A 26,613-nucleotide genomic window follows, 5' to 3' on the forward strand; every position below is an offset into this window, starting at 1 on the left:
TACCATATAGGCTACAATTATACTGTTTCACTTGAATATATATATATATATATATATATATATATATATATATATATATATATATATATATATATATATATATATATATTATTATGAAATGTCCTTTATGTTTATTTAAAACATAAATAACTTACAATACAGCAATAAAGGTTACTGCTACAGTTTTACTTTTTAATAAAATTCATTTTAATTTATTTATTTTATTCAAATTTAATCCAGTAATGAAAATGATCATGACCAATTTAATAAACAAACCAATCAAACTGATTATTTACTTGAATAACTTACTATGTTGTACTGCTACAGTTTTGCTTTCTTGCAAAATTTGGAAAGGGATTTAATAAATGTCGTCATAAATTTGACAAAAAATAATACAGTTGTAGTAATATATACACGAATGATTAAAATAAGAACAATAAATACATTAAAATTAGAGTGAATAATAAAAATCACTGCACATAAATATTTGCAATACCTCCGCATTTTTTTTTTCGTGCAAAAAATGGGAATTAAATACATGACCATTTGTATTACAGCTAATTAAATAAAAATAATTTATTAAATTAAATTGAAAAGAACCTTGTAATTTAAACAAAACTTAACTTCAATACATCATTTGATACCAATAAAGTGCAATTGTTATTATTTATCGTTTAATGAACGATACATTTATATTATACATTTACTTTATTTAAGTCAATGCTGCATGAGGTGTCAAAACCCCATTCTCTGTGAAATCATTAGCACGCCGAATGCGTTATTCTCCCATGCACTTCAGAGCGTGACTAATTTACAGGCGTGAAGATGTTAGATCGTCAGATTCTCTGTTTGTAAAAGCACTGAATGGTTCGTGCTATTTTTCCCCCCCACTTTACTATGGGCGCATCGCCATGACGTCATCGCCCCAATGTCAACAATGTAGCAATTTAGAGGAGGCGCGTGCTGGAAATGCCACAATCAGCAAAGAGCAAAGCAAAAGCACGCGGTCTCGAATGTAACTCAACGCAGACGCGCACCGAACACGCCGTTCCTCCGGCTTCAGACAAAAACAATAACCCCGCGCGCTCCTCCAGCTGCCAGAGAAGAGCGAAGAGAGAGACCATGTGAAGGCGCCTCGCGGAACATCTTCGCGCGGGAACGACTGAAAGTTTAGGTGAGTGACCGAGCCGACCTGAGGTGCCGCTCGTTATAGTTCATGCGTGTTTTGGTTTGAGAGTATTGCTGTTTGCCTAAGTTCGTTTGCGGTTTACGTCTCGAGCAGGAGAGGCAGTGTCTCAGCAGAGACAGAAAGCTTACGTCAACGATTTTGGATGTCAGTGCAGCTCCTCTGACTGACTGTACGTTTTTAGGTCTGCAGGTTAGTGCTGCGTTTAGTCTCTGGTACTGTAGATGGCAGGTACAATTATGGGTTGGACCGGATGCGCTATGACTGAGACAATAGGAAACAATTGTTTATTGTCTTCGTGTGCAATATTCCAGTACTGGGTATCTATTTATCTGATATTTATATATCTGATAATCAGTGCTGCCATGCAAAGGCAAAATGGGTAAAAAAAAAAAAAATCACAGGATTCAAATAAAATTGACATTAACTAAAGTAAGAAAAAAATTAAATTTTACATATATTTTACATATATAAGAGAAGAAAAAAAAGTATGTATATATATATATGTATATATATATATATATATATATATATATATATATATATATATATATATATATATATATATATATACACACACACACACACATTTATTTTAAATAATAAAAATTACTTTTGAAAATGTAATATATTAATAGGCTTGGCTATATATCTAGGTTTGAACTTACACAATAGACTGTATAAATCAATAGAAAACAAATTTAAAAGTAATATTTTTCAGCGTTGATGTTCTTACTCTGTTTTGACTTTGCTGGAGTTCTGACCAAGAACGTATGATATTTAAAAGTGGGCTAATGCTGATGTTATAAAACCATGAATTATCTAGAAATGCTCGTGTCTTTAAATAGAGGTGTGATGACTTCGGAGGAAGTGAAGCTGGTGAAGATCAACTGACAGCCAAGCGTTTGGTACGATTAAAAATTAAATAAATAGACTTGATTGTCCCTAATGTTTCTTATGTTTGGAATTTGTTTCAGAGTAGGAATGCTGGGGGGGGGGTCAGTAGAGCAATCGCAGCACTATGTTGTAATGAAAGAAGAAGTGCGTGAGGGCATTGGTTGGTGGCTTTGTGAATCTTTACAGTCACCTTGCCAAGTTTAGATTGTGTTTGTTGCTTTCTTGTTACTATACTAACTGGAACGGTATAAAAACGCTTATGCTACAAAATCACTTCTTTTATTGCTGTTCATGAAACCAGTTGCACCACAGACCCAGATTTGATGTGTTATAGATTAAGCAGGGAAGGTATAGAGTCATTTAATGGGTGGATGAGGTGTTTGTGGTTTACATCCTGTAAGAGGATATGTTCACAGGTCTTTATGGTGCAGCGTATAGAGTAGTTAATTTCCTTTGCTCATTGTAGAAATATTGAGATTTGATTATGGATATAAAATAAACCATCACCATTTAGTTCAAATTGGCTCTTTCTTCAACATCTTACCTGCATCTTTTTTTAGAGCTGTGACCTTAGTGTGGTAAAATCAAGAAACCGTGGTCTGAATGTGATAATGAGGTTCAACTCCACCGCGGGACCGATTGCAGATGTTCAATGCTCTCAGGATCTTTCTAACCAGCAAAGATTAGGCTTGGTACTTGAATCTGCTTTGGTGTTTGTCCTGGTTTTATCTCTAAAAAGTGTTTAGCGGGTCAAATCAATTGCCCGTGACTAATCAATGGCCCGTCTTGACTATGGACTGTGCAGAAACATCTCCTTAGTCATGTAACGGTGGTTTATTCTTCTGATGAAAGCACCTGTTTTGTCAGCAGTTGTGGGTTTGTCGCTTATCGCTGGTTGAGAAACAGATGTTTGTCTTCTGCTTGCGTTTGCAACACAACAGATGTTTCTTCATTGGCTGTAAACTGCTTCTGTCATACAGTTGTTTGATAAAGCAAACTGAATTCTGGTTCTGTCGTGAAGTGCTTGAGTCACCATTTGTGTGACCTTAATGTTCAGCAGTGAAAGCTGAATTATTTGTCAATGTAAGAGCTGCACTAAACGTACATGAGCATCAGCATATTTTAGAAACAGAATTATTGCTTTAACGGTGTCTAATGTATTCTCTCTTTGTATACAGTATATGTGGTTGCTAGATTTGGTTATCAGAAACACCGTCCTTCAATGTCAATTTTGTTCAGCTGCAGAAACCTCGAACCCTTAGTATGAGTATTCATGACAGCGCTGCTTGCAGCAAACCCTAATAAGCCCAAACGCTGCAATAGCGTATGTGCTTGTCAATTTTTATTTAATCTCTGCACCATCAAATCACTGCCTGATGTGTTCAGAGTTTTGTTTTTGCTCATTTAGTTTCAGTTCGGATGACTGCGGCTATGAATTTTTTACCACAACAGTGAAAAGTCATTTCTACATCACCTTTGTACCCAAACATTTTGCGTTTAAATGTAATAATGAAGTGCCAGGTTATGATATGATGACACAAATGCCTCTAATGCCCACAGATGGGCCAAAGGGTGAGAGAAACGGGGCTGGAATGCACTTGGCCACAGCTGTCATTTATTAACTCTGTGGACTTGATGAACCCGGTGAGTACTGGTTCACTTCCTGTTGGACAGCTAGAATAGAGTTTGTGTGAGACAGTGACACAATCCAAGAGAATACAAACACAGCTAATGGGGCCATTAAAAGATATCTTCAGTGGTTACTGACATTTTTTTTGTCTGAAAATGGAAATTTTGCTTTAATGAAAATTTTGCTTTAATTAACCACCTGAACTACGTGTCACACACAAAAAATGAAATATTCATTCATTTCATTCAATCTTTCAATTATTCATTCATTCATTCATTCAATTATGATATCATATATATATATTATATATATATATATATATATATATATATATATATATATATATATATATATATATATATATATATATAAATAAAATGTGTAAATAAATATTCAAATATATATTCATTTCATGTATGCATATACTGTATGTTATATAAAGCAAAAAATCACGTTTCAAAGACTGTGCATTTTTGCACATTTAACAAAAAAGCAAGACATTTTTATGTTACCATGCATTTTCTGAAATTATGCATATCAGCCATTGCAGCCATTCAGTCTGCAAATCCAAATGTATAGCCTCAAGATGCATTCACGCCGAAGTAGCTTGCACAAAATTCCAGCTACACCCCCATCTCATCTCTATTATTTCTTTGAATATAAGTGTCATGATGCTTACCGCTGCGGTTTTGTATTTTACGGAATCTTCTGCATTGACGGACAGATGAAAGAGGAGCTGTGACTCTTATCCTCTGTTTGAAGTAGGTCATCAGCTGACTTAGGTGAAAGTAACCCAGCTGAATATGAATGCAGGAAACCAGCTGCGTAGTAAGCAGTAAATGCGTAGGGGTTTCAGTAAGACATTTGGGTTACATTTAACCCCGATAAACTCTTTGGTTTCGCTCTCGATGACACATGTAGTTCACGTAGAAGGTACAGTAGTGCGAATGTAATCACTGCTAAAGACATTATAAAGGAATAGTTTACCTTAAAATCAAAGTTTGTTGAAATTGTACTCGCCCTCAGGCCATCCAAAATGTAGAAGTATTTATTTCTATATTGTAACAGATTTGTAGACATTTAACATCACATCACTTTCTCGCAAATGGATCCTGTGCAGTGAATGGGTGCCGTCAGAATGACGGTACAAACAGCTGATTAAAAACATCACAACAATACAGAAATAAGCCACATAACTCCAGATCGTCCATTAACATTTTGGAAAATGAAAACCTGCATCTTTATTATGTCTAGAATTAAGGCTTTTTAATTTTAAAGGGTTACTCCACCCCAAAATGTGTTATTAATCACTTACCCCATGTCGTTCCCAAACCTGTGAGAGCATTGTTTGTCTTCTGAACACAATTTGAGATGTTTTAGATGAAAACCAGGAGGCTTTTGACTGTTCCATTGTCTCATTGACTGCAAAGTAATGAAATGTCAGCCTCCAGAAACATAAGACATTGTCAGAATACTTCATCTACCATCAGTGGTTCAATATGAATGTTATGAAGTGATAAGATAAGATAAATAAATAAAAATAAGATGAATAAAAATACCTCGGCTGACACAGAACAGCATATGTAGTGTCTTTAGTGAATATACTCTCGAAATGGTGCTACAGTGATGACACAGAGGAGACAAATTATTGAATAAAGTAATTATTTTAAATCCTGGTTTTCATCCACAATATTTTTAACTGTGTTCCAAGGATAAACCGAGCTTTTATGGGTTTGAAACAACATGGGGGTAAGTGATTTGGGGGTGGAGTAACCCTGCAAACCATTGCATTTGGTCAGAGGATGAATCCATAATAGCACCTTCAAAAAGTCCATCCCCTGTTGTCCTCTTACATCAAAATCCACCAACATATTTGTATTTAAACCGTTTTTGCTTGTAAGTATTGCTTGGTCCTTGCATATTCCTCTCCTGTTCCAGACTAGATGACTTTTAAAGCAGCATAATGGATAAACACTTGCATTGTAGCCAGAAACAACCACTTGAATTAGTTTATTTCCTAACACGCGCATTTTCTTCATTTGAAGGACTAAAGAGGTGTGGATTACTGTAATGTTTTTATCAGCTGTTTGGACAGAAGTAATCCTAAATTGATCTAAATCTGTTCTGAACAAGAAACAAACTCTTGTACATCTTGGATAGCCTAAGCAGGGAATCATTTTTCAGCAGATTTTCATTTTAAGAACTATTCTTTTAACGTATCGAACAATCAACAAGAAGAACTGGAGCTATCCTTTTCATAACGTGTAATTTGACCACAAATATCCTAGATTTCACTGAATTCCGTTACCTCTTTTGTTGCTATATTTTGCTTTGACTGACTTCAAGTGAGTGGTCCAGTTATAGTCTCACTGCAGACCGAGGAAACATACCTCAGGCGAGATGTGATGTCAGTGGATGAGCTGAAATAAGAGAGGTGTAGACGTCGTCCTAGAAAACAGAGTGACAGGAAAGAAAGGTCATTCCCAGTGGATTGAAATACCTGTGCTTATTTTAGGAAAGATCTATTGAAATGGCAACAGTGAACTTCAGCTCAGCTTCAGGGCGGTGATTCTAAATGCAATTGTTATGTTGCTTTCCGCAGTTTAAGGAGAATAATTGAGTGTGTCAGGAATTGAGACTGCAGCCAGGAATATGTCATTAATCACAGACAAATAGTTTTGCCTAATTAGTCAATAGAATCGGAATACATTTTTAGGACATTACCTAACATGGTCTGGGGTATCATTTTTGCAAACATTTCTATCTTGTCACATGCCATTTATTAGTACAGAAAGAGTTCTTGCCACCAAAATATAGATGCTTTTTAGCGTTTCTCAACAATTTGTTGTCCTGACGTGCCTTCGTTCATGTCTTCGCTTGTCTTACACGGATAAAAAGTAATAAACTGTCTTCAAATGTGTATTTATGTCCTTCGTCAAATTTGTAGAGCATGATGAAATTTTAATAAGCGCTCAAACCTTTCAGCATTCCTTTTTTTTTTTTCCATTTTTTCTTTTTGATGTTTTGCAATCGGTTTGTGAGATCACAGCAGAATGAAATCTTCAAAGCATTTCAATGTTTCCTAGTTGATTATGTTAATCATGTCTTCCAAGCTATTTGAGCCCACAGTACTTGTGCGATATTCATTTGAAATTCATGATATTTTACTGTAGGGAGAAAATCAGGTGCAACCTGCTGGCTGAACCATCAGTCACCCTCAGACGGTTACTGCCTCCCATGCTGGCCTCAATTACCATCTGTTTGGAAAGGATGTCCAGGCCTTGGTCATGCTGACATCCCATCTACTCTACACGCGAGCGACATGACATGACAAAACTAGCGTGCTCCAGTTTTAATCAAGCAAGCTGCATAGACCGCAACAGTATAAGGTTCAGTTGCAATGCACACACAATGTAGGCAGCTTTGTTGATTTATATCGGGAGCGCTCTAGTTTTGTTGTGTTGTCAGGCATTACTCAAGTGTAGATAAGTCATAAGGCAATGCGGAAAAAAAGTTTCAGCATTTAATCTCTTCTTCACTTCAAAAATTCTTCTACGCTGATTGCAAAAAAAGAGGCAACCGTGTCAATATTGCAAAGTGTTTCATGTCTTTTATGTATTTTGCTAGTTTCTTAAAGGGCCATATCATTATAATATTTTGGCAATGTCTCACAATTTGTGAGTATGAGACCTGCTGAGACATGCTGGTATAGGACCGTTTATTGGTATCTTTAGTTTAAACTTCAGTAGTAAAGCAAATTAATTTAATTTAATTAAATCTGCATAAAATGCTTCCGTTATTAATTTTGTATCATCAGATTTCCCATGACAGTTTTCTTTCTAGAAATTATTTATTTTATTCAGCAACTTTTTTTTTTTTTTTTTAGCATTAAATGGATCAAAATTATGGTAGAGACATTTGGAGTGTCACAATATATTTTTATTAATCCTAAAAAAACCACACTTAACACAGTTTCAACAAAATATTAAGCATATTAAAATTTTAACATATATTATGATAACCATAAGACATGCTTATTATATTATTACAGTAAAATGCGTTTAGTATTTTAAATAAATTTTTAAAGGATTGTGTGACAGACTGAAAATTCAGCTTTACGTCACAGGAATAAAAAAACATATTCAAATAGAAAACAATTATTTTATATTGTAATATTAATATGTAATAAGATTTCCGTTTTACTGTTTATCAAATAAATGCAGCTTTGGTGAGCAAAATACTTTTTTTTTTATTTTATTTAAATTTTTTCTTAATGAAAACATTTTTTCAAAAAGTTTATCTAGTGTACCTACGAACACCCCCTTATTTGTGGCAAATGAATGCACAGTCTCTTGTGAATTTAGTCTAAAATATGTATGATCTATGTTTTTAATGCCTCGCCATGTGCTGATTGTATTATCAACTGCTTGTGCTGAAGTATGTTTATCCAGCTCACTGTGAGCTTCTGTGTATATTTATAGCTTGCTCGCTGTGTTTTTGTGTCACGGTTGCCTCTGCCCATATTAAAGACAGTTATGAGTCACTTCTCACTTCAGTCTCTGGGAAACCATGATTCATTCAAGCTCTGTTTCAGCAACCAGTGCCCAAAATACTCTGGCATGGAGTCACCCCCTATCTTTACATTAGAAAGCCTGCTTAGGAATGCCCTGATTGACTTGAGGAGTGATATTTCAGCTGTTTAGCCAACACCTGATTGCCTTTAAATAAACAACACTAATTTGTAGAACTGTAATTCTTATAAATAAGTGAACGTGCACGATTTACATTTTGGCATTTTGTGTCCAGCCTGAATCGTGAATGCACTGTGGGACATTTCCCACGGAGTACCAAAAAATAGCTCGCATTTTTCAAAGGGATCCATTCTTTCAAACGCCCGTTTGTTCGCATCCTTTATACTGGCTTGCGAATGTGACAGTGACCCTCTGAAAGAGAGACAGCTAACCTTATTTTGAGCACAATAGTTCATTGTCGAAACTAATGATGTCATTGTCAAGTTTCCTACTGGAAAATCCCCCCAAGATGAGCTCTTATCTAAGGTGTGTTGTGTTGTTCTGTTTGGCTGCGTGCGGTTTTCTCTCCTGACCCGCAGGCTTAAAGCACCAGGCGGCCCTGGATCGCCGCTCCAGCAGCCTGCCACATCCCGCAAACGCGAACCATGAGCTCATGGGATATGCAGATAGCTGTTAGCCTATATATTTTACGAGGATATGCTCATTAACTGTTCTCACGATCAGAGCATCAGACAGCCGTAGAGTTCATGCGTAGGTCAATGACGGTTACAGTGGTTAACAAATCTATTTTAAGATTATTATATGAAATGGATATCTATTGATTAGCAGTCTTTATGAAAATCATGGAAATTCATTGGTCAAGTCGTGTTTGGATATGTTGCTTTGGATAAAGGTTTCTGAAACGTAGGTGGAATTTATTGATTAATAGTCTCTCTATATTAGCATGTTAAGTCATCTCACTTGAGCTTCTTTTAAAAAAACAGCATACTATTACTCTCAGAAAGCTCTTGAGTGGTTGGAAGTGAAAGAAGAGCTGCTGTAATCAGGTCAGTATGAAATTAGGCCAGGCTTCTCTTGGTGGTCATAACGGCCATATTACCCCCTGAAGTGGGAGGCCTTCGAATTATATGTACTTTTTAATTAATGTCTTGGTGATTGTGTTAAAAATTGGGTCACCGCATTTGTGCTGTGTAATCAATTATTTAATGTTTGTCCATGTGGGATTCAACGGACTTCTTCTTTTCTTGATCATTTTTGTTCAGCTTAAACAAACTTTTAACGGGACGGTTAACCCAAAAATTGAAACGTTGCCTTCATTTGCTCGATCTCAAGTTTTTCTAAACCTATACAATTAGTTTTTCTTCCGCTGAGCAGTAAAGAAAATGTTTGAAGACTGTGGGTAACCAAACAGTTTCTGGCCACTGATGAAATCCATAGAATGTTAGGACTAACAACTATTTGTGGCCCTGGACTACAATACAAGTCATAAGGGTAAACTCTGCCAAATTTAAATGAGCTTTCCATTAATAAGTGGTTTAAGACAGGATAAGCTTACAAATAGATGAGGATCGACATTTAACCTTAAAAAAGTTAAATTAAGTTCTTAGCAATGCATATTACTAATTACTATTTATGTTTTGATTATATTTACAGTAGAAAATTTACTAAATATCTTTATGGAACCTGATCTTTATTTAATGTCCTAATGATTTTTGGCATAAAAAAAAAAAGTCAAGAATGTTTGACCCATACAATGTATTTTTAGCTGTTGTTACAAATATACCCCAGCGACTTGTTTTTTTTAGTCCGGGGTCACATTTATGTAGTTGGCAACATTCTTCAAAATATCTTCTTTAATAGTCAACAGAAGGAAGAAATTCATACAGGTTGGGAAGGTATGTAAATGATAACAGGTTTTAATATTTTGTATCTTTTTTTTTTTTCATTCACAATATTCTTTAGTTAATGTAAAAATGACAAAAATAACAATTGTGCTAAAAAATATTGTATGATATCTGTTTATGCTAAATGAAGCTTAATTATGCTGAATTGTACATTTTATGTATGTTCAATGTAATTAATCTCATTACAGTTCAAGTGTGTACATACATGCACATTACAGTTTCTTTTACATAAACAGGAATAATTACTCCTCCATATAAAGCCGTTTTCTTGTTGGCAATGGATTTAGGTCGGGGAATTAGAGGCTTCATAAATTAGCGAGACTGCAGGGTTGGTCAGCATCGTGGACATTTTAACAAATGCTTTCTAATTATATTTCCATTCAGTCCTGGAGGAGCAGATACAGAATAGGCTCGCTCTGTAGTAGGTCTGTTTCCACAGCGACCGAACGGTTAAGCCTAGTTTTGCACTTGAATGAGTTTTCAGTGGATCACTTTTCTCAGAGTAATTTGTCTTTTGATAACCTAGTTCATTGTACTGCATGTGCAACACTCACGATACGCGATACTTCAGACACCATTGTAAAGACGCTCATCTGCATTATGGTCATGGCTGTCTGACATAGTCATGCATCAGTGTTGGTGATGAAACATGCTGTAATTCCCTCTGTTTATTTGCATGCTATTTTTCCTTTTCAGAGCAGCATCTCTGAATGAATTGACATGCTGGTGATATCTCATTAGTGTGGGTAGAGCAAGCGAGTGGCAGCTGCTATCAGACATTTCTCCGTCAGTGTGAGTGGCTCTGTATGTGCTTTATTGGGAGATGTGTTAATGATTCACGAGCTGATGCTGAGATTACCAAAGCCGAGATGCAGAAATGCTGTGTGTTAGAGTGAGCAATTGCTATTCAACAGCTCATCTTCACTAGACTGGTTCAAAATAATTGGAATATCCCCCTACTAGTTCCTCCTTTCAGCTTTTCACTGCCTCTAGTAATGAACATAGTGTGATAATAGAGCAGAAAACACGTCTTGTGTTGTAGAAGTATATGTAAGGGATGATGCACGCTCAACCGATTATTACAGAAATATGAATCTGAATCAGGTCTTCTTTCATCCTCAAGGAGTTTTATTATAGTCATCACCGACTCACTGTAAATATTTCCACTTATCAAATAAATATGGACATTGGTGTTGCTGCATTATCTTACTTGTTGATTTACTTATGGTGCAATCTTATTTGTAAAAAATCGTCTATTCCAATATCACAATTTAAATAATATTTGTATAATTTGCAGTCTATGGGTTATTCTATGGATTCTATGGATTTGTATTTTTTTTATCATTACAACATTTTGTTTAAATATTTGTGTCATTTATTATTTATTTACTTCTAAAAGTTTTTGGTTTCTGACCATAATCAATTATTAATACTGAAAATTATGTTCAGTATTATGTATACGCTACTGTTATTTGTTTTATTTGTTTTAACAAATACGCTTTCAGCAAAGATGCATTCAATTTATCAATGCTAGACTTTTATATTATTTCTTAATTTCTACATTTCAAAATTTTCCATGAATCAGTTTTTTTAAGCATTGGGGATATTATTATCATCTCGAAAATGGGAACGGCAGGAATAGTGCAACAGAGGCCACTATTGCAACCTGGTCTTGCAAAATAGGCTCATATTCTTTTGCTATTATATGCTCATGCAGAGCCATCATTAGACTCCCTTGAGATGACTACCCATACTATTATAGACTCACATTTTTTACAACTGCCCAGTATAGTAATCCTCTGTCAGTGCTGAAAATGAGCTTTAGTGTGCTTGTTTGATATAATTTTTTTTTTAGACCATTACCCATGATACTGCATGCAAAAACGTTTGCTGTTTTTGTGCGACTACAGCCTCTTGGAAACTCTGTTGGTGTTGCTTTGAAAATTCACATATCAAAGTCCTAATTATCAGGCCACTTTTAAAACTGACACATGCCGCTAATTGGCCATCAGCTCAATTTGAGACATCTGTGCGACTGCATCAGCAATTGTCCAATTGTCCATTATCGGTTTTGAAGAGCTGCCATTGAAATGAAGGGCACATTTTTTTTTTCCCCCTTTAAACTAGCTTTCCATTATGCATGCGCAATAAATATTTTCGAAACCTGAATAATGTGGAGCAGTCATGTCATGTCACTTTTGTCCACAGGCTCAGAGCAAGGAATGTCTATGGAGGAGAAGCCTGAAGCTCCCATGTATGTCTATGAGTCGACAGTGCATTGTGCCAACATCCTCCTGTGCCTGAATGAACAGCGGAAGCAGGACGTCCTGTGTGATGTGACAGTGCTGGTGGAGGGGAGGGAGATCCGTGCCCACAGGGCAGTGCTGGCAGCTTGTAGCCAGTATTTCTCCCTGCTGCTCAGGGGCCAGACGGAACACGAGCCGGTCATCAACCTGCCACAGAAGGTGAGTGTCCTCTTTTGGCAGGGGTACAGATTCAGCCTACATTAACAGCCTGCAAGGATGCACCTGAATGACCTGCGCTGAAAACATCACAAAAATCCCAGCTGTGTCAGAAATGGGGAGAAGTGAGATATAAACAAGCTAATTTTTGTTTCTTTTATTCATTTTATTTGTCACTTTTTGGACCATTATTTCATTTTTAGTAAGTCAATTAATCAAAATGATTTGTAGCAGATAACCATTCTTGTCTATAAAATGAAAAAAAATTTTTTTCAAAATACAATGATTTGAAATATTTATTCTTTTCAACTATTAAAAATGTTTTCCAGTGACCACGAAATATTAACCAGTTTATCATAAATATTTTTAACATTAGTAATAATAATACATGTTATAAAGATAATAAATAATACATTTTATTTAGCAAGTACACATTCAGTTGATCAAAAGTAATGATAAGCACATCAAAAATGTTAATGCAAATAAATGTTGCATCAAATCAGCATATTATGTTTTCTTCAGAATCACGTACACTAAAGACTGGAGTAATGCCCGATTCATTTTAACAATTAAATAATATCTGTTATGTGTGGTGGTGTGTGTGGTCTGACCAAAAATCTTTCTTTATCACCAACTGGGCCTTTATGAAGCAGAATACATGAAACAGTTGCAGAACCAATGCATTTTAATCAAAATCCAAACAAATATGCTGCATGAGCACTTTTCGATTTAAATTAGATCATATAATAATTTCACAATTTAAAGCGAAAGCAGAACAGTCTGACTGACGCTCTGTGAAACTACTACATAAAACATATCTGCATGAAACAAAAACAGCAGACCGGCTGATTGAGACTTGTGGACATGCTGTGAATGTGAAACAAAAATGATTTGTCGCCATTGGCGATCTTTGCAGATCAAACCAGTTTACCGTTTGAACCGGTATATCACCCAGCACTTGTTATGTGCTGTAATCTATTATGGTTCTACTATATTTTTGATCAAAATATTTTCCTTTTAGGAATACTGTGTTCTAACAAGCAGTGTGCTCCTTTGTGTACACATAGATGGAAAAGTCCGACAGGAATGTGTCAGTGAAGAAAACATGTTCATCGTCTGCAGCTTTGAGTTGGCATAATTGCTTATGTTGTTTACCAGGAGTGTTAGCAGAGTTCCCTCTCAGAACTTCACTGTGCTTGAGGAAGTATGATTTATTCATGGCTGATTCTGTGTGTTGTAATACTTTAGGTGCTTTGCGACCTCAAAGCTCAAAGTTATATTACAATATCCCAGATATGTCAGAAGGCCCCCCATTTGCCTCTGCTTATATATTAATTATCGTTCATCTTCAAAACACTTAATGTCAAATTGTATTCTGTAATGACCGGGAAATTGGCTTCATATCTCATTCTGTCCTCAGAGCCGTGCTGAGCTTCTTCCTCTTTGCTTTATAGTGTGAGTCTCTGCTTTCTGCTTTGTGTGTGTACATGCGTCCCTGCCTGCTGCCCTCATTAGGATTGCTGGTTATAACATTAAAGGAGTCTCATATGGCGCTTGGCTTCCATAAAGACATGCTTCTGCAGGCGGCAGCTGCTGATGCCAGCTGAAAATAGATCCACAGAATGCTCAGCATTTTCCCCCCCTAGCTTTTCTATTTATTAGCAGCTCTGGGAGGACTGACTGAATGTCTGGGGGAGCTGTATTTTCAGCAGGATGACTTTCTATTTTAAAGATGATGTTCTTGATGTGGTTGCACTGCCCCGAGCATTCATGGATACCTGCGAGAGCGATAGAGTGATTGAAAGTGATGAGAAGGGTGGTTTATTTTTGTTCCTGACGCTATGCAGTGCACTTCATTTTATTGACGTGAAGCTTGCGAGACATTGAATAGGAAGCTCAGATACTTTGCAGCATACATGTAGTTTTTTATAGCATGATTTGTAAAATGTGATTTGAGGATAAGCTGATTATTCTCAGTCACGGTTTTTACAAAAATATTAAGTTTTGCTATCACTCGAATGAATCGCATTTAATCAAATTTTTTCTATTTTAATATATATATATTTTTTAATCAAATAAATGCAGCCTTGTTTAGCATAAAGCCTGGAGTATACTATGTGATTTTTAATTTCAGTATTTTTTTTCTTTTTTTACTTTTTAAATTACCTTTGTCATCATTTAAAACTCACTTAATCTTTAAAGATGTTAATAATTTACTAACACTGTTAAATGTTGTTATTATTGGCAGATATATATTATAAAATTTATATTTATTTTAAAATAAGATATATTTTTATGCAGTTTATTTGGACAGGACAGCATAGAGTAGACAAGATAACATTGGGTAGAGAGAGAGGGAACGGCTTCAGCAAAGGACCACAAAAGGTTTTTCATACTTGGGTTACTGTACTAACCACAAGGCTACTGGCACTGACATTAGTATCAGATTTTAACATCCACCATTATTAAGAAATATCAGTGCATCACTATTACCTAAGTCTTAAAGAAACGGTAGTAAAACAGCCTTTGTAATTCTCATGAAGGAGATGGAACATGTATGGAAAAGAAGGCCAGAAACCTTGAGTGGACAATGGGGTTTTTGGGAATAAAATGGCACAATAGTGCCCCTTTATTTTTATTTCAAAATACCACTGATGACCCTGAAATATCAGCTTGTTTTGTTTTCTTTTTATAGATCACGGAGAAAGGCTTTACCCCACTGTTGCAGTTTGCTTACACAGCCAAGCTGCTGCTTAACAGGGACAACATTCAGGATGTCATGCGTTGTGCCGAATTCCTGGGAATGCACAACCTCGAAGACTCCTGCTTCCGCTTCCTACAGGCCCAGATGAAAAGTGAGGCCGATGGCTTGCAGAAGAGCCAAAATCCACCATCACCTCATGCTCTGCTTCAGAACCATCGTGATAATGGATTAGAGGATGCAAATGTGCAGCCAAATGACTCCAAACCGCCACTGTCCGGATCGAGGCTGCACCCTGAAACTGAGCAATTAAAAGTCAACAACAACCTGCATCAATCAGACCAATCTCCAACTTTCGACCTTCCTCGTTATCCCAAATATAGAAAGTACCATCAGGTTCTTGCTAAGCACAACGCAACCACCTCCTCACACAGCAGTACCTCAAGCTTACACGGCTCTCTGCAGGATACCGTCACCAGCAGTGAAGCCCAGGGCCTTGATCTTTCCAAGGTTAAAGCTGAACCAGCAAGCGGGGAAGACTGTGTGCCGCTAGACTTGTCCGAGTTGGAGCAGGACGGTCTGGACGGGGGTAAAGAGAGTGACATGGAAATGGAAATGGAGTTTGAAGAAAGACCGCTTAGTTCAACACCCAACGAATTGCCTGTGAGCAAGCGTTCACCAGTGTGCCTGCGCTCCCTTGTTAAAAAGGAAGTCATGTCTTTGGATCATTGTCTTACCGCTGATCTGCAACTCACCAGCAGAACCTCTCCCCTTCAAGAACAGCAAGTTGCTCCAAATGACTTCCAAAAAGACTATCAGGCCTTCATTGGGGGACTTGGAGTGGCATCTTCAAAGAAAGCTGAGAAATTAACCGATGGTATGTCGCTCAAGTCGCTTTCCTTTGAGAGGATCTGTTCGCAAGAATCTGAACGGGAGAGCGACAGAAGAAGTGTCATCTTCTCCTCTCGAGCCCCTTACCATCTGGCGGCACCTGCACACTCTTATCCGGGTGAGAGCTGTTTGGCTCAGGACACCCCGGATGACTTATGGGCAGGTTCCAGCCAGTCGTTCCCCTGCTCCCAAGCACTGTCCCCAACTTCTGTCTCTCAAGAGCCCGCATTGACCTACCGCCGCCGGCCAAAGAGCAGCTGTCCAGTGCCCATTAAAATGTGTCCCCGTTCGTCTCGTGCCGAGAGCCACGTTAGAACCTCAAGCTCTTGCTCTTCCTACTCCTACGCTGAGGATGGCAGTGGCGGATCTCCTTCCAGTCTGCCCCAGTTTGAGCTCTCTACCTCTCCTTGTTCCACCATGGCACGATGTCTGGCCTTTGAACACCAGGAGCATAGCATGTCGGGGCCATCAAAGATCAAGTGCGAGAAGTCGTACGACACTAATTCCAGTGACGAATCTGGATCTTTTTCCGACGGAGATAGCGAATCGTTTCCTACCAAAGAGCACACTCAAGAGGTTGGTATATGTTTGGAATATATTAGTTGTGGCCCGAGTTTGGTAGTATTAGTTTCACTAATATTTGGGATACAGAAAGTTGCACATTCTGTATTCCAAATAAATAACAAAGTTGATATTAAAACTTGCAATGTAGCACTGCATGATTCATTAAAGTAAAGGGGGTTATTTACAGTACCATTAGTGACATATCGGCATAATTCATATCGGCACCCGCTTGTAGTAAACCACTGTTAAACGCTCCTGTGTGTTTTTTTTTTTTTTGCATGCTCTGGTTTAGAATTACAAAACCACAAGTTTATTTACTTGTTTTTGCAGCGTTGCATATTGTAACATCTCTGTTGAAAACAATGAGCAGTCAGAGGTGTTTTCAGTAGGTTAATCAGAATAATTCCCTCTGAACTCACTTTTGTTTTCATAAGTTTACAGTTGCAGTTCATCAGAGAGAGAAAAAGCACATACACATACAACACTGTAAACAAGAGATTGTGTATTTAGTCATTGATTTATCAGTTTCTGGTCAGTTCCTTGGTCACTTGCATTTTAAGAGCTTTGCTTTGTTTCTCTAGAATCTTTACATCTTGAAGAAAGTGGTTTTTTTGACTATTGGTACTGAACATCCACGTATACTGTGTTAAGAGTGACAAGTGTAAAATTACATTGAGTGAATTACATGATTAAATAGTTCCGTCAGTCATAGCTTGTACTTGATATACTAATTCAGTACAGAACAGTAATAAAAATTTGTTAAAATTATAATTTTATTATAAAAATAAAAAAACAAAACTTAGAAACTTAGCTATTGAGTGATTCTCTGCTGCAACGCCATGAATAAAAATTTATTTTTAAAGTGAGTATTACTGCACAACTGTAAAGACTTTTAAATACAAGCACAGCAAACCTGAAATCTTTTCAAAGAAATGCTAAGTTTCTATCGCAATCACAGTTTTTGTTTTTTTTTTTATCAGAAAAATCACTGTTTTGTTTTGAGATTTGATTGGTATTATTTTGCTTTCCCCCGACCAGTCCATCCCTGCACAGTGGTTGGCACACTTTATCAACATTTAAGCTTTTGATGGGCACAGGTTCAAATCCAGTTCTTGATCCCATTAAAAGCTAAATCCCCATAAATAATGATGAAAAAATTTATCATTACAAAACATTCCACATTTGATTCCTGAGCATGTGAGATTGAGAATCAAGCTGCAGTAACTTGGCAAACGCTGGAGGTTGCCATGGCAATAAGCTCTGAGCCGTTCTTGTTCCTAAGGCCCCAATGACATAATTGTTCCTCCTCCTGACAACACTGACACATTGCCAGTTCAAGAATCTGTGTATGATAATTTGCTGTCTCATTTAGTTGTTTGATTTTGATGACCCAATTGAGTTGTTAAGTGTCAGTATACAAATGACTGCAATGATGTTTTTGTGGGACTCTCAGAATGTTTTCAAAGCGGATCTATAAAATGCCAGATATTATGAAACCGATAGCTTCAGATTTTATAATGTGATTGGCTAAGTTTCCTTCTGTTGTAAAATAGCTGATATACGCACACCTGTGACCGAACATTAGTTCTGTGTTTGATGCATCAAGTTGCTGCATTGCAGCAATTTCTGCCTTTTTTATTTATGTCTCTTTTTGTTAAGATTTCTAAAAATACATAAAACAAGATAAGCTTGCTTAATATATTGTATACATATACTCTGTCTTACTGCAGTGGAAAAATATTTTACATTTGTTTTTAACTGTACTTTTAAAAGAAAAAGAAAAACATCTACAAGTAGGACTATATATTCTTATTAAAGATCCATTCTCTGAAAATAACTTTTAATATCTTATAGATTATTGCTTCTTAAAGTGATAGTTCAGCCAAATATGAAAATTCTGTCACCCTCATATTGTTGCAAACCTCTACGGATTTCTTTCTCACAAAACATTTCTGTTTTCCGTTGACTTCCATAGAATGGAAAGCTCCATATGAGGCACTGTAGTATTTTTAGGGAACTTCTGATACTATGGAAACTTAACACAAAACTAACACGCGGATAAGTAAATCATGTCAGTTTTAATTTTGGGGTGGACTATCCCTTTAAGTACATTCATCTAGTTTCAGGTACTTTAGATATTAACTGGCACACAGTATTTAAACTGTATTACTTGGCGGAGAAATTGTTTAAGAATGTCAGTAACAATAAATGTTAACTATTTCATGATCATGTGATGATGGAAAAAAGGAATGGAGTCTTTTAAGAGTGCAACAGCACATGTCCAAAAATACAGTAATACCATGTTATTTTTTTTTTAAATATTTAGGGAAATAGGTTATGAAAAAAGCTACATTTGAACCCAATACAGTGTAGAAATGTCTTCAGAAACAATCTTTCTATAGCTGTCTTCATTTTGCCCTTCACTCTGCCTGGGTTTAAAGCTCCCAGCTGCAGGTCCCCAGACAGAAGTGGGGCAGCGGCCCCAGGCTCCCATCTGATGATGGGCCGCTTCACCTCACTGGCTAACAGATGAGCCCTACTTCACAGTATGAGTGTGCCTTCTCCCAGAAACGACCTGACTTCAGAGAGAAGGAGAGAGAGAAAACGTGCCTGTGCTGCTGGAAGCCTAATCTGTCATTCTAGCCTTATTACAGAGCTCTCTGTAGTAGAGCGGTTAAATATAGACCTCCATTTTACACAGACTGAGCAGTGGCACAAGGTCACAGCAGAGAGAGGGAGTATTCGTCATGGTGATCACTATGACCAACTCCCACAGCAGAGTTTTAAGTCAGGTTTCATCTTTGTCATTGCATGGAAATGAGAATACAGTGACTCTGTTCTCAGAATTTGTAATTGAACCGTAATGTGTCCTGTGCTCGTCTTCATTTGCATGACATTGTCAGAGCTGTGCTGTGATTTAGATGGATAATATAAAGAAGGTAAACTGAAGCTTGTTTAGTAGCTTAGTAAATGCATATATTACCAACCCACCTAAAATCCTTCATTCTTCAGTTTGAAGAATAAAATGTATACCCATGTGTATGAACATTTCAATTTACAGTGGTTTTAAATAAAAGTACCATATAGAATATTATGCTGATGTATTTGATCAAAATATAGTAAAAGCAGTAATACGTTGAAACATATTTAAAATGTTTTTGATATCTTTTAAAATATTATTATTCCAGTGATGGCAAGGGTGAATATTTAGCAGTTATTTATCCAATCTGTACGCATTAATCGATCAGTATCTATCTATCTATCTATCTATCTATCTATCTATCTATCTATCTATCTATCTATCTATCTCTATTCTCTGTGTCTATATAGATACATTTATAAAGTCTCTTACTGAAAATTAGGTTGTTTATTTATCGTTTTATATTTCACGAGTTTCAAAGTTTATTTTTCTAGTTTAAGTCTGAATGCAAATAAATAAAACATTTCATACAAGTTAGATGGCAGTGTCATCTAGTGGTGAAGTTCCATATTTTCTGTGAAGGTTGAGTGAAATTTGCTGAAGTCACATTCACATTTGAAGTTACATGCTGCAGGAATTACATCTTAACTCTAATATGCTGTACACTGCAGGGTGAAACTGCCTTTCTCAATAGACCAGATCACAGAGCTTCCACGCAACGACTTTCAGCTGATGATAAAGATGCACACGCTGACCTCAGATCAGCTAGACTTCATCCACAACATGAGACGCCGCAGTAAAAACCGCATCGCAGCTCAGCGCTGCAGAAAAAGAAAGCTGGACTGCATCCAGAACCTGGAGCTTGAGATTCACAAACTGGTAGGCTGCGCCAACAACCTTAGAGGGCTTGCTTGCACACTTCACAAGAAGTTTTTCGATATCGCTTTCATTAATGCATGCGTTTCTCCTCTGCTAGGTCTGTGAGAGACAAAAGCTCCTAACCGAACGCAGCCAGCTGAAGATCTGCATGGGGGAGCTGTGGGAAAACTTCTCCTTTTTGTCTCAGGAGGTCTGTAGGGAAGAGCAGCGGAGCCCAGGACAGTCTCAGTCTCTGTATAATCTACACCCAGACCCGGTTTCATCCGGTCCAGACCTTAGAATCTCTCCCAATCCCACCAGTATAGACGTAACTCTCACATCACAGAACAGTGTGCTGTCGTCCCCAGGCTTAAATGACTGCCAGGCCGTAATCGAACCGCGCACTGACGCACAAAAGAGTGGACAGAGAGGCTGTGCCGCCCCAAGACACTGTCACCTCTGAGAGGTCAGAACCTTCCCACACGGGCAGCTCGAGCGTGACCACTGATTTCTGCCAGGAAATGACCGAGAAGTGTACCACAGAAGAGCCGCCCGAGAGAAACTGAGTCCGGTAAACTGCATTCATATCCTCTATCATGACAGTTGTTTCTGTGTGTTCAAACGTTACGCTTTTGCCAGTGTTAAGTTTTGTTCGGACGCTATTTTAGGAGACCGTTCTGTCGTTACACTCACGGTGCGTCAGCTGATGTGTTTTTGTTTGTGCGTATGGGTTGTTCTCATACATGCTGTATAGGATGCTAAAATCATTTCATTTTGAACATTACCTTCCTTTTTCTTATTCATTATATGGTATCTGGTTCTCAGTAGTGCTGAGCTACGATAAATCATGATAAATTAAAGTTTTGTTTATGTAATATATGTGCATGTACTGTGTATATTTATTATGTGTATATATACAGACACACACATACAGTATGTATTTTGCATTTATTTAAATGTGTATTTTATATTCATATAATTATATTTAATATATAAACAACAATTTTTCTTAAATGTATACATGCAGGTGTGTGTATGTAAATAAAATATAAATATACACAGTACACACACATATATTATGAACACAAAAACTTTTATTTTGGATGCGATTTAACGCAATTAATCATTGCTCAGCACTAGTTCTCAGATTTATCTCAGGAATTGCTGATCTTTTGGTAACTTTAAATCAAGTAGCATATGCAAATGTGATATTGAGTGTTTGAAAGTGTTTTGTATCTATTGTGCATTTAAGCATTCCTTACGAAATTGAATAACGTAGAAACTTTACAGCTGCTCACCTGAATTTGCAAGACGACAAACAATCTGAAAAATGACCATCTGATCCCTTTCTGTACAACGGAGAGCTCTTCTACAAAATAGACGATAAAGCAATGACAATTTGGCGATTCCATCATTTTGTGATGAAGCATCATTTGATATGGAAGCAATTTTCTGCAGATTTTTTTTTTTCCCAAAGCATAGTTTTCTAGACTGTTAAAATGATTGATCAGGGATGTCTGTTGTGTATATAAAACTCTCGAGCAAACTTTAGTAAATTAATTTATTCTGACTTGGTTCGTTTTGTGGCTCGTACTTGGATCTCTTCGATCTGATTTGATTACGCACATGATTAATGAGGGCAGATTTGTTTATTTTAATTTTTTTGGTGGGTGTTGCTTAATAATTTAATGTTAAAAGGTTTTATACTTGCCACTCTTTACACAGTCTTTACACGCTGGTCCTAGTATTTTCACTTTTAAAAGTTCTCACTTCACTCCCTCAATTCGGTATAATTTTTACTAGTCTTATAACACATTGATGTGTTTGATTTAATAACACGAGGTGAAAATTCAAGCCTTAAGGTTAACACAGTTATAAAAGCTTAGAGCTGCATTTCTATTTTTGTTTCTAGGAGCCACTCATATCCGTTAAGTTCAAAGGTGAGAAGGGGTATATGTTTTAATGTTTTAATTACTTTAGTCTGTTTACTCCAACTATTGTGGACTGCATGACTTTAATAAAATGTAAGACTTGATTAAACGTCATGTTTAATATTTTGTTTACCATTCCCAGTTTTGGGAATCTGATTGAGAACATGTTGGCATAAGTTCACATTGTGTAAAATCAATCAAAATCTCATATAGTCGTGTAGGTTCATTTGTGCACCGTAAAAGATGACTCTCAAATTGACTGTCAAGACTTCAGATATGTCCTCATAATGTTTACAGATTATTCTCATGACCTTCAAGTATGGATTTGGATAAATCAGGCATCATGCCTTTTGTTATATGATGCACCACAGTTGTGATATGAATTTTGTGATAAGGGCAAATATAAATATGATATTAGTTTACATGCAGTAGGGAGAGTTTTGACATTCACAGATCTACCTGTAAAATCGATATACCTCTGGAAGTCTCGGACAAGGTCTGTAGCAGAACCGGTTTACAACCTTTTTAAAAGACGTTTTACAATCGTTTCTTTTATGTAGATTTTGTATTTATTGTACATATTCTGTTTATAGGTATTTGTGGGATTCTTGGCTTGATTGTTTTGCTTTCTTTTATTAATCAAATCTTGAAAAGTTGTGACCTCATTGTTCATGATCTGTATTTGTTACATTCTTGAATGTGTCCACATTGAATTTGTCTACTAGGATATTAAATAAATTGCCAAGCATGTTTTATGCAGATTGAATGTGTTTTGCATCATTTGCTCCAAGGAGTATAAAATTTGCATGATCCGTATTCACCCTGAATTCAAACACAAACACTGTTGGAAATAAGAAAACTTTTATTTTCCTCAGAATTTGATGTAAGAGTCCATCAGCTTGCATCACATTTTATGGATGTAAGCTAAATGATTTAAAAATGTTCTTTTTTTTGCCAGCTGTCTGAAGGTCTGAAGCTTTTATAAATATGCACAGATGTCTTTTGGCTTCCATTATTAGACATGGAAAAAATGTATACCGTGCTTTACTGGTAAATTAAGGTGCTTACAATAAAAATGAACAGTACAAAACAGCACTACTTATACCACATTGAAGCTGCGTTAGACCAGTGCTTTCCAAGCAGAGCAGATCAGAGTGAAACATTTTGTCACTGATATCTCCATTCATTTCTGCTCATGAACGGCCTGTTACATTCCTGTTGTCCTTCTGTCCTTCTTACTTTCACTTTTTCATGATGGAAGAGATATCCAAGAATACGCTCTGTAAATAAAACGGTAAACAAATTAGGCACACATATGAAATATAACAATATTATCAACATCCCTCAATATTTATGTATATTATTAACATGTGTAATGTGTATTTTTTTTTTGATACACAATAAAATTCTCCAAATAATTTTAAGTATCTTTTTTTTACCAGTTTAAAATTTAGATGTTATTTGCATCTACTTGCCATTGACATCCGTCGTCCTCCCCCTGGTGGTGGGTTCATGGGAAGATCATTGAGGGAGCCTAGTTCGGACTCTGAACTCCTTGTTGAGGGACATGACGGACTGCCAGAAATGCTGTCTGAGGGCATACGGACCATGAAACTGGCTTTCCTGTTGGGCGGACAGAAGTCGCTCTCGGAGGACTCCACAGTGTCATCCCCCAAGTCTGGCACACGGCTGGGCCTGTGCAGAGCGTTGCGAAGGCAAGCTGGTATTTCCGTATGACCCTCAGGACCCAGATGACCCGAGTTAAAAGGCCTAACATCCCTCTCTGAGCCATTACTGCTCTCTAGATGCTGGTCGCGGTTTTCCCGGTCCTCTAGTAACTCCATGGACCCTTGGGAGTGCAGTTCATGAATCATTCCCTGGCTAGGCTGGCGCATTTGCCGAGGCTGCTGGGTAATGCAGGACACCGGGAGGGTGGCCGCGGCAAAACTGTTGTGCCGCAGCATGTCGCTGCTCGAGCCGAGGTAAGCACTGGTTAAGAACAGTGGAGGGTCCATTTGCCCCTGCGGAATAAAAGTCTTCAACTGCGGGTTTTTGTGGGGCGACATATTCGTCATCACGCACAGCTGCTGAATGGTCGAGTGCTTGGTTTTGCAAAGACTGTCATCCTCGACGAGCTGGAGACCACTTAGAGTCTGTTTAATTTTTTTAACCCCCAGGTGGGATATTTCCAAGAGGTTCAGGAACAACGAAACCCCTCCGATGACGATCATAAAAACCATGAAGATGGTCTTCTCCGTCGGCCTGGAGACGTAACAGTCCACGCTGTTTGGGCAAGGCACCCTTTCGCACTTGTACAAAGGATCCAGTCCAATCCCAAATAAGATATACTGCCCTACAATGAACGCCACTTCCACCACTGATCTGGTAAGGATATGAATTATATATGTGCGCAGCAAGGAACCCCTCAAAGGAGCCTTCCTAATTTTCTTCTGCTCTTCTAGCTTCCTCAATTCCTTCTCTAACTTCTTGTGCTCCTCCAAGAGGCCTTCTGTCTCTTCCAGCTCGGCTTTTAGCTGGATTTTCCTCCTGTGCCGTTCTTTCTCCAAAGCCCTCAGTCGGTACAGAGCATGTCCCATGTACACCAGTGAGGCGAGGAAGCGAAAATGATCTGCAGTACCCAAAAACGAATGAGCGATATTGGGAACGCTTGGTCGTAGCAAACGTTTTTGCATCCCGGCTGGTCCGTGTTGCAGACGAACTCACTTTGCTCATCCACCCAAACGTCCTCGGCTGCCACGCCGAGAACCAGCATCCGGAAAATGAACAGGATGGTCAGCCAGATTTTACCCACGATTGTGGAGTGAATATGAACCTCCTCTAAAATGCTCCCCAACAAGTTCCAGTCCCCCATCTTCACCGCCACATGTCCGTGCTTAGTTTTAAGACAAAGAAATAGGAGTTTATCCTTCCGTTCAAGTAGGTTTATTCTTTAGATTTATGTACTCATGCATCAGCCATCATGCATTAAGATTTTTGCATGCATTCACAAACAAAAAAAAGCCATAAAATTAGAAAGTCGTGTGCATGGAACAACAAACTTGATTCTGTTGTTCAAGTTGGAATATTCTTTATTTTTCTGCATTCATGCATTAGCTAACATGCATGAGGCTTTTTGCATGCATTCGAACAAAAAAGCTAATTCCAAGTTTAGAAAGTCATGCACAATTAATTCCCAAGTAATTCTGACACAAATTGTAGGTTATAAACAAACAAAAATGCCAATAAAATCTTTATCTACAAAATCAAACTAAAATCGACTTACATTTCAGTGGGATTTGCTGTCTAGTTTCCTTGGAATATAAACAAGCATGTTTTCCCCGATGAGGAAAATCATTCCTTCATTTTACAGCCATGGAGTTCACACATTAAAGCGCAGCCAGTCTCTCTGCATAATGTTGGGCTACAGTGAATGTTCCCCACAGTTGTTGCACGCAGCGAGTTCACAGGATGTAGAAATTGATCAGAAACTGACGGGACAATGCCCCATGGCAGATCTTATCAAGCAATTGCTGAAAACAGCACCCCCACACGCATAAAAAGTTGCCCACAATGCCAACCAACCAAATGTCCCTCATGCAGTCAATACAATATTCTGCCACACAAAATTTCACGATATTGCTCTCCAGTAAGCTGTTTTTTTTAAAGCAAACACAGTACTACCATGTTGATTTGAACAAGAAAATGGGTTTCAGACTTTTGCAAGCAAGCATATCCATCCTATTGAACCGTTCATCTTTTGTGTAATCTTTGATTCTGGTAAATTCAAGCCCAGTTTCATAGCGAACCACATTGTCTGTTAGATGGAGTTTTTTAAAGCATGTGCACCTGGACCTAGAACAAAACGATGCATGTGGAATTTATCAACTCTATTTCACCGTTTTCCTTTGTGCTTCTCTTTGAGTTTGTGCCAAAGCTTTCCATGTTGTTTACGTTTGCGAGCACTCAATGTCAAATGAAAGACCTTGCACTCGATTGCATCAGGCCCCCCCTCCTAAACTCAATCCATCAATACTGCAGTGATTTGTTTAGCATGTTCTTTTTTCTAGTTTAATGTGGCACAAATCTCATTAAAAGCATATTTGCACAATATTGTGCATTTACCCTATAAATCCAATA

The 26,613-nt window shown here is 37.4% G+C and overlaps 2 protein-coding genes across 2 annotated transcripts; one reads left to right on the top strand and one right to left on the bottom strand.

Moving 5' to 3' along the window:
• Window positions 1-923: 923 nt before the first annotated feature.
• Window positions 924-21,359, top strand: bach2a (BTB and CNC homology 1, basic leucine zipper transcription factor 2a). The gene is given in 6 exon segments (XM_043263801.1): window positions 924-1,174; window positions 12,358-12,614; window positions 15,307-16,779; window positions 20,360-20,566; window positions 20,664-20,948; window positions 20,950-21,359. Coding segments are annotated over 5 exon segments (2,370 nt in total). The 5' UTR covers window positions 924-1,174; window positions 12,358-12,371; the 3' UTR covers window positions 21,112-21,359.
• A 2,210-nt stretch (window positions 21,360-23,569) lies between these two features.
• On the bottom strand, window positions 23,570-25,348 carry gja10a (gap junction protein alpha 10 a). The gene is given in 3 exon segments (XM_043263802.1): window positions 23,570-23,756; window positions 23,952-25,084; window positions 25,087-25,348. Coding segments are annotated over 3 exon segments (1,434 nt in total). The 3' UTR covers window positions 23,570-23,717.
• Window positions 25,349-26,613: the final 1,265 nt, after the last annotated feature.

This window comes from Puntigrus tetrazona, chromosome 17, assembly GCF_018831695.1.
Source record: "Puntigrus tetrazona isolate hp1 chromosome 17, ASM1883169v1, whole genome shotgun sequence".
Classification (NCBI taxonomy): domain Eukaryota; kingdom Metazoa; phylum Chordata; class Actinopteri; order Cypriniformes; family Cyprinidae; genus Puntigrus; species Puntigrus tetrazona.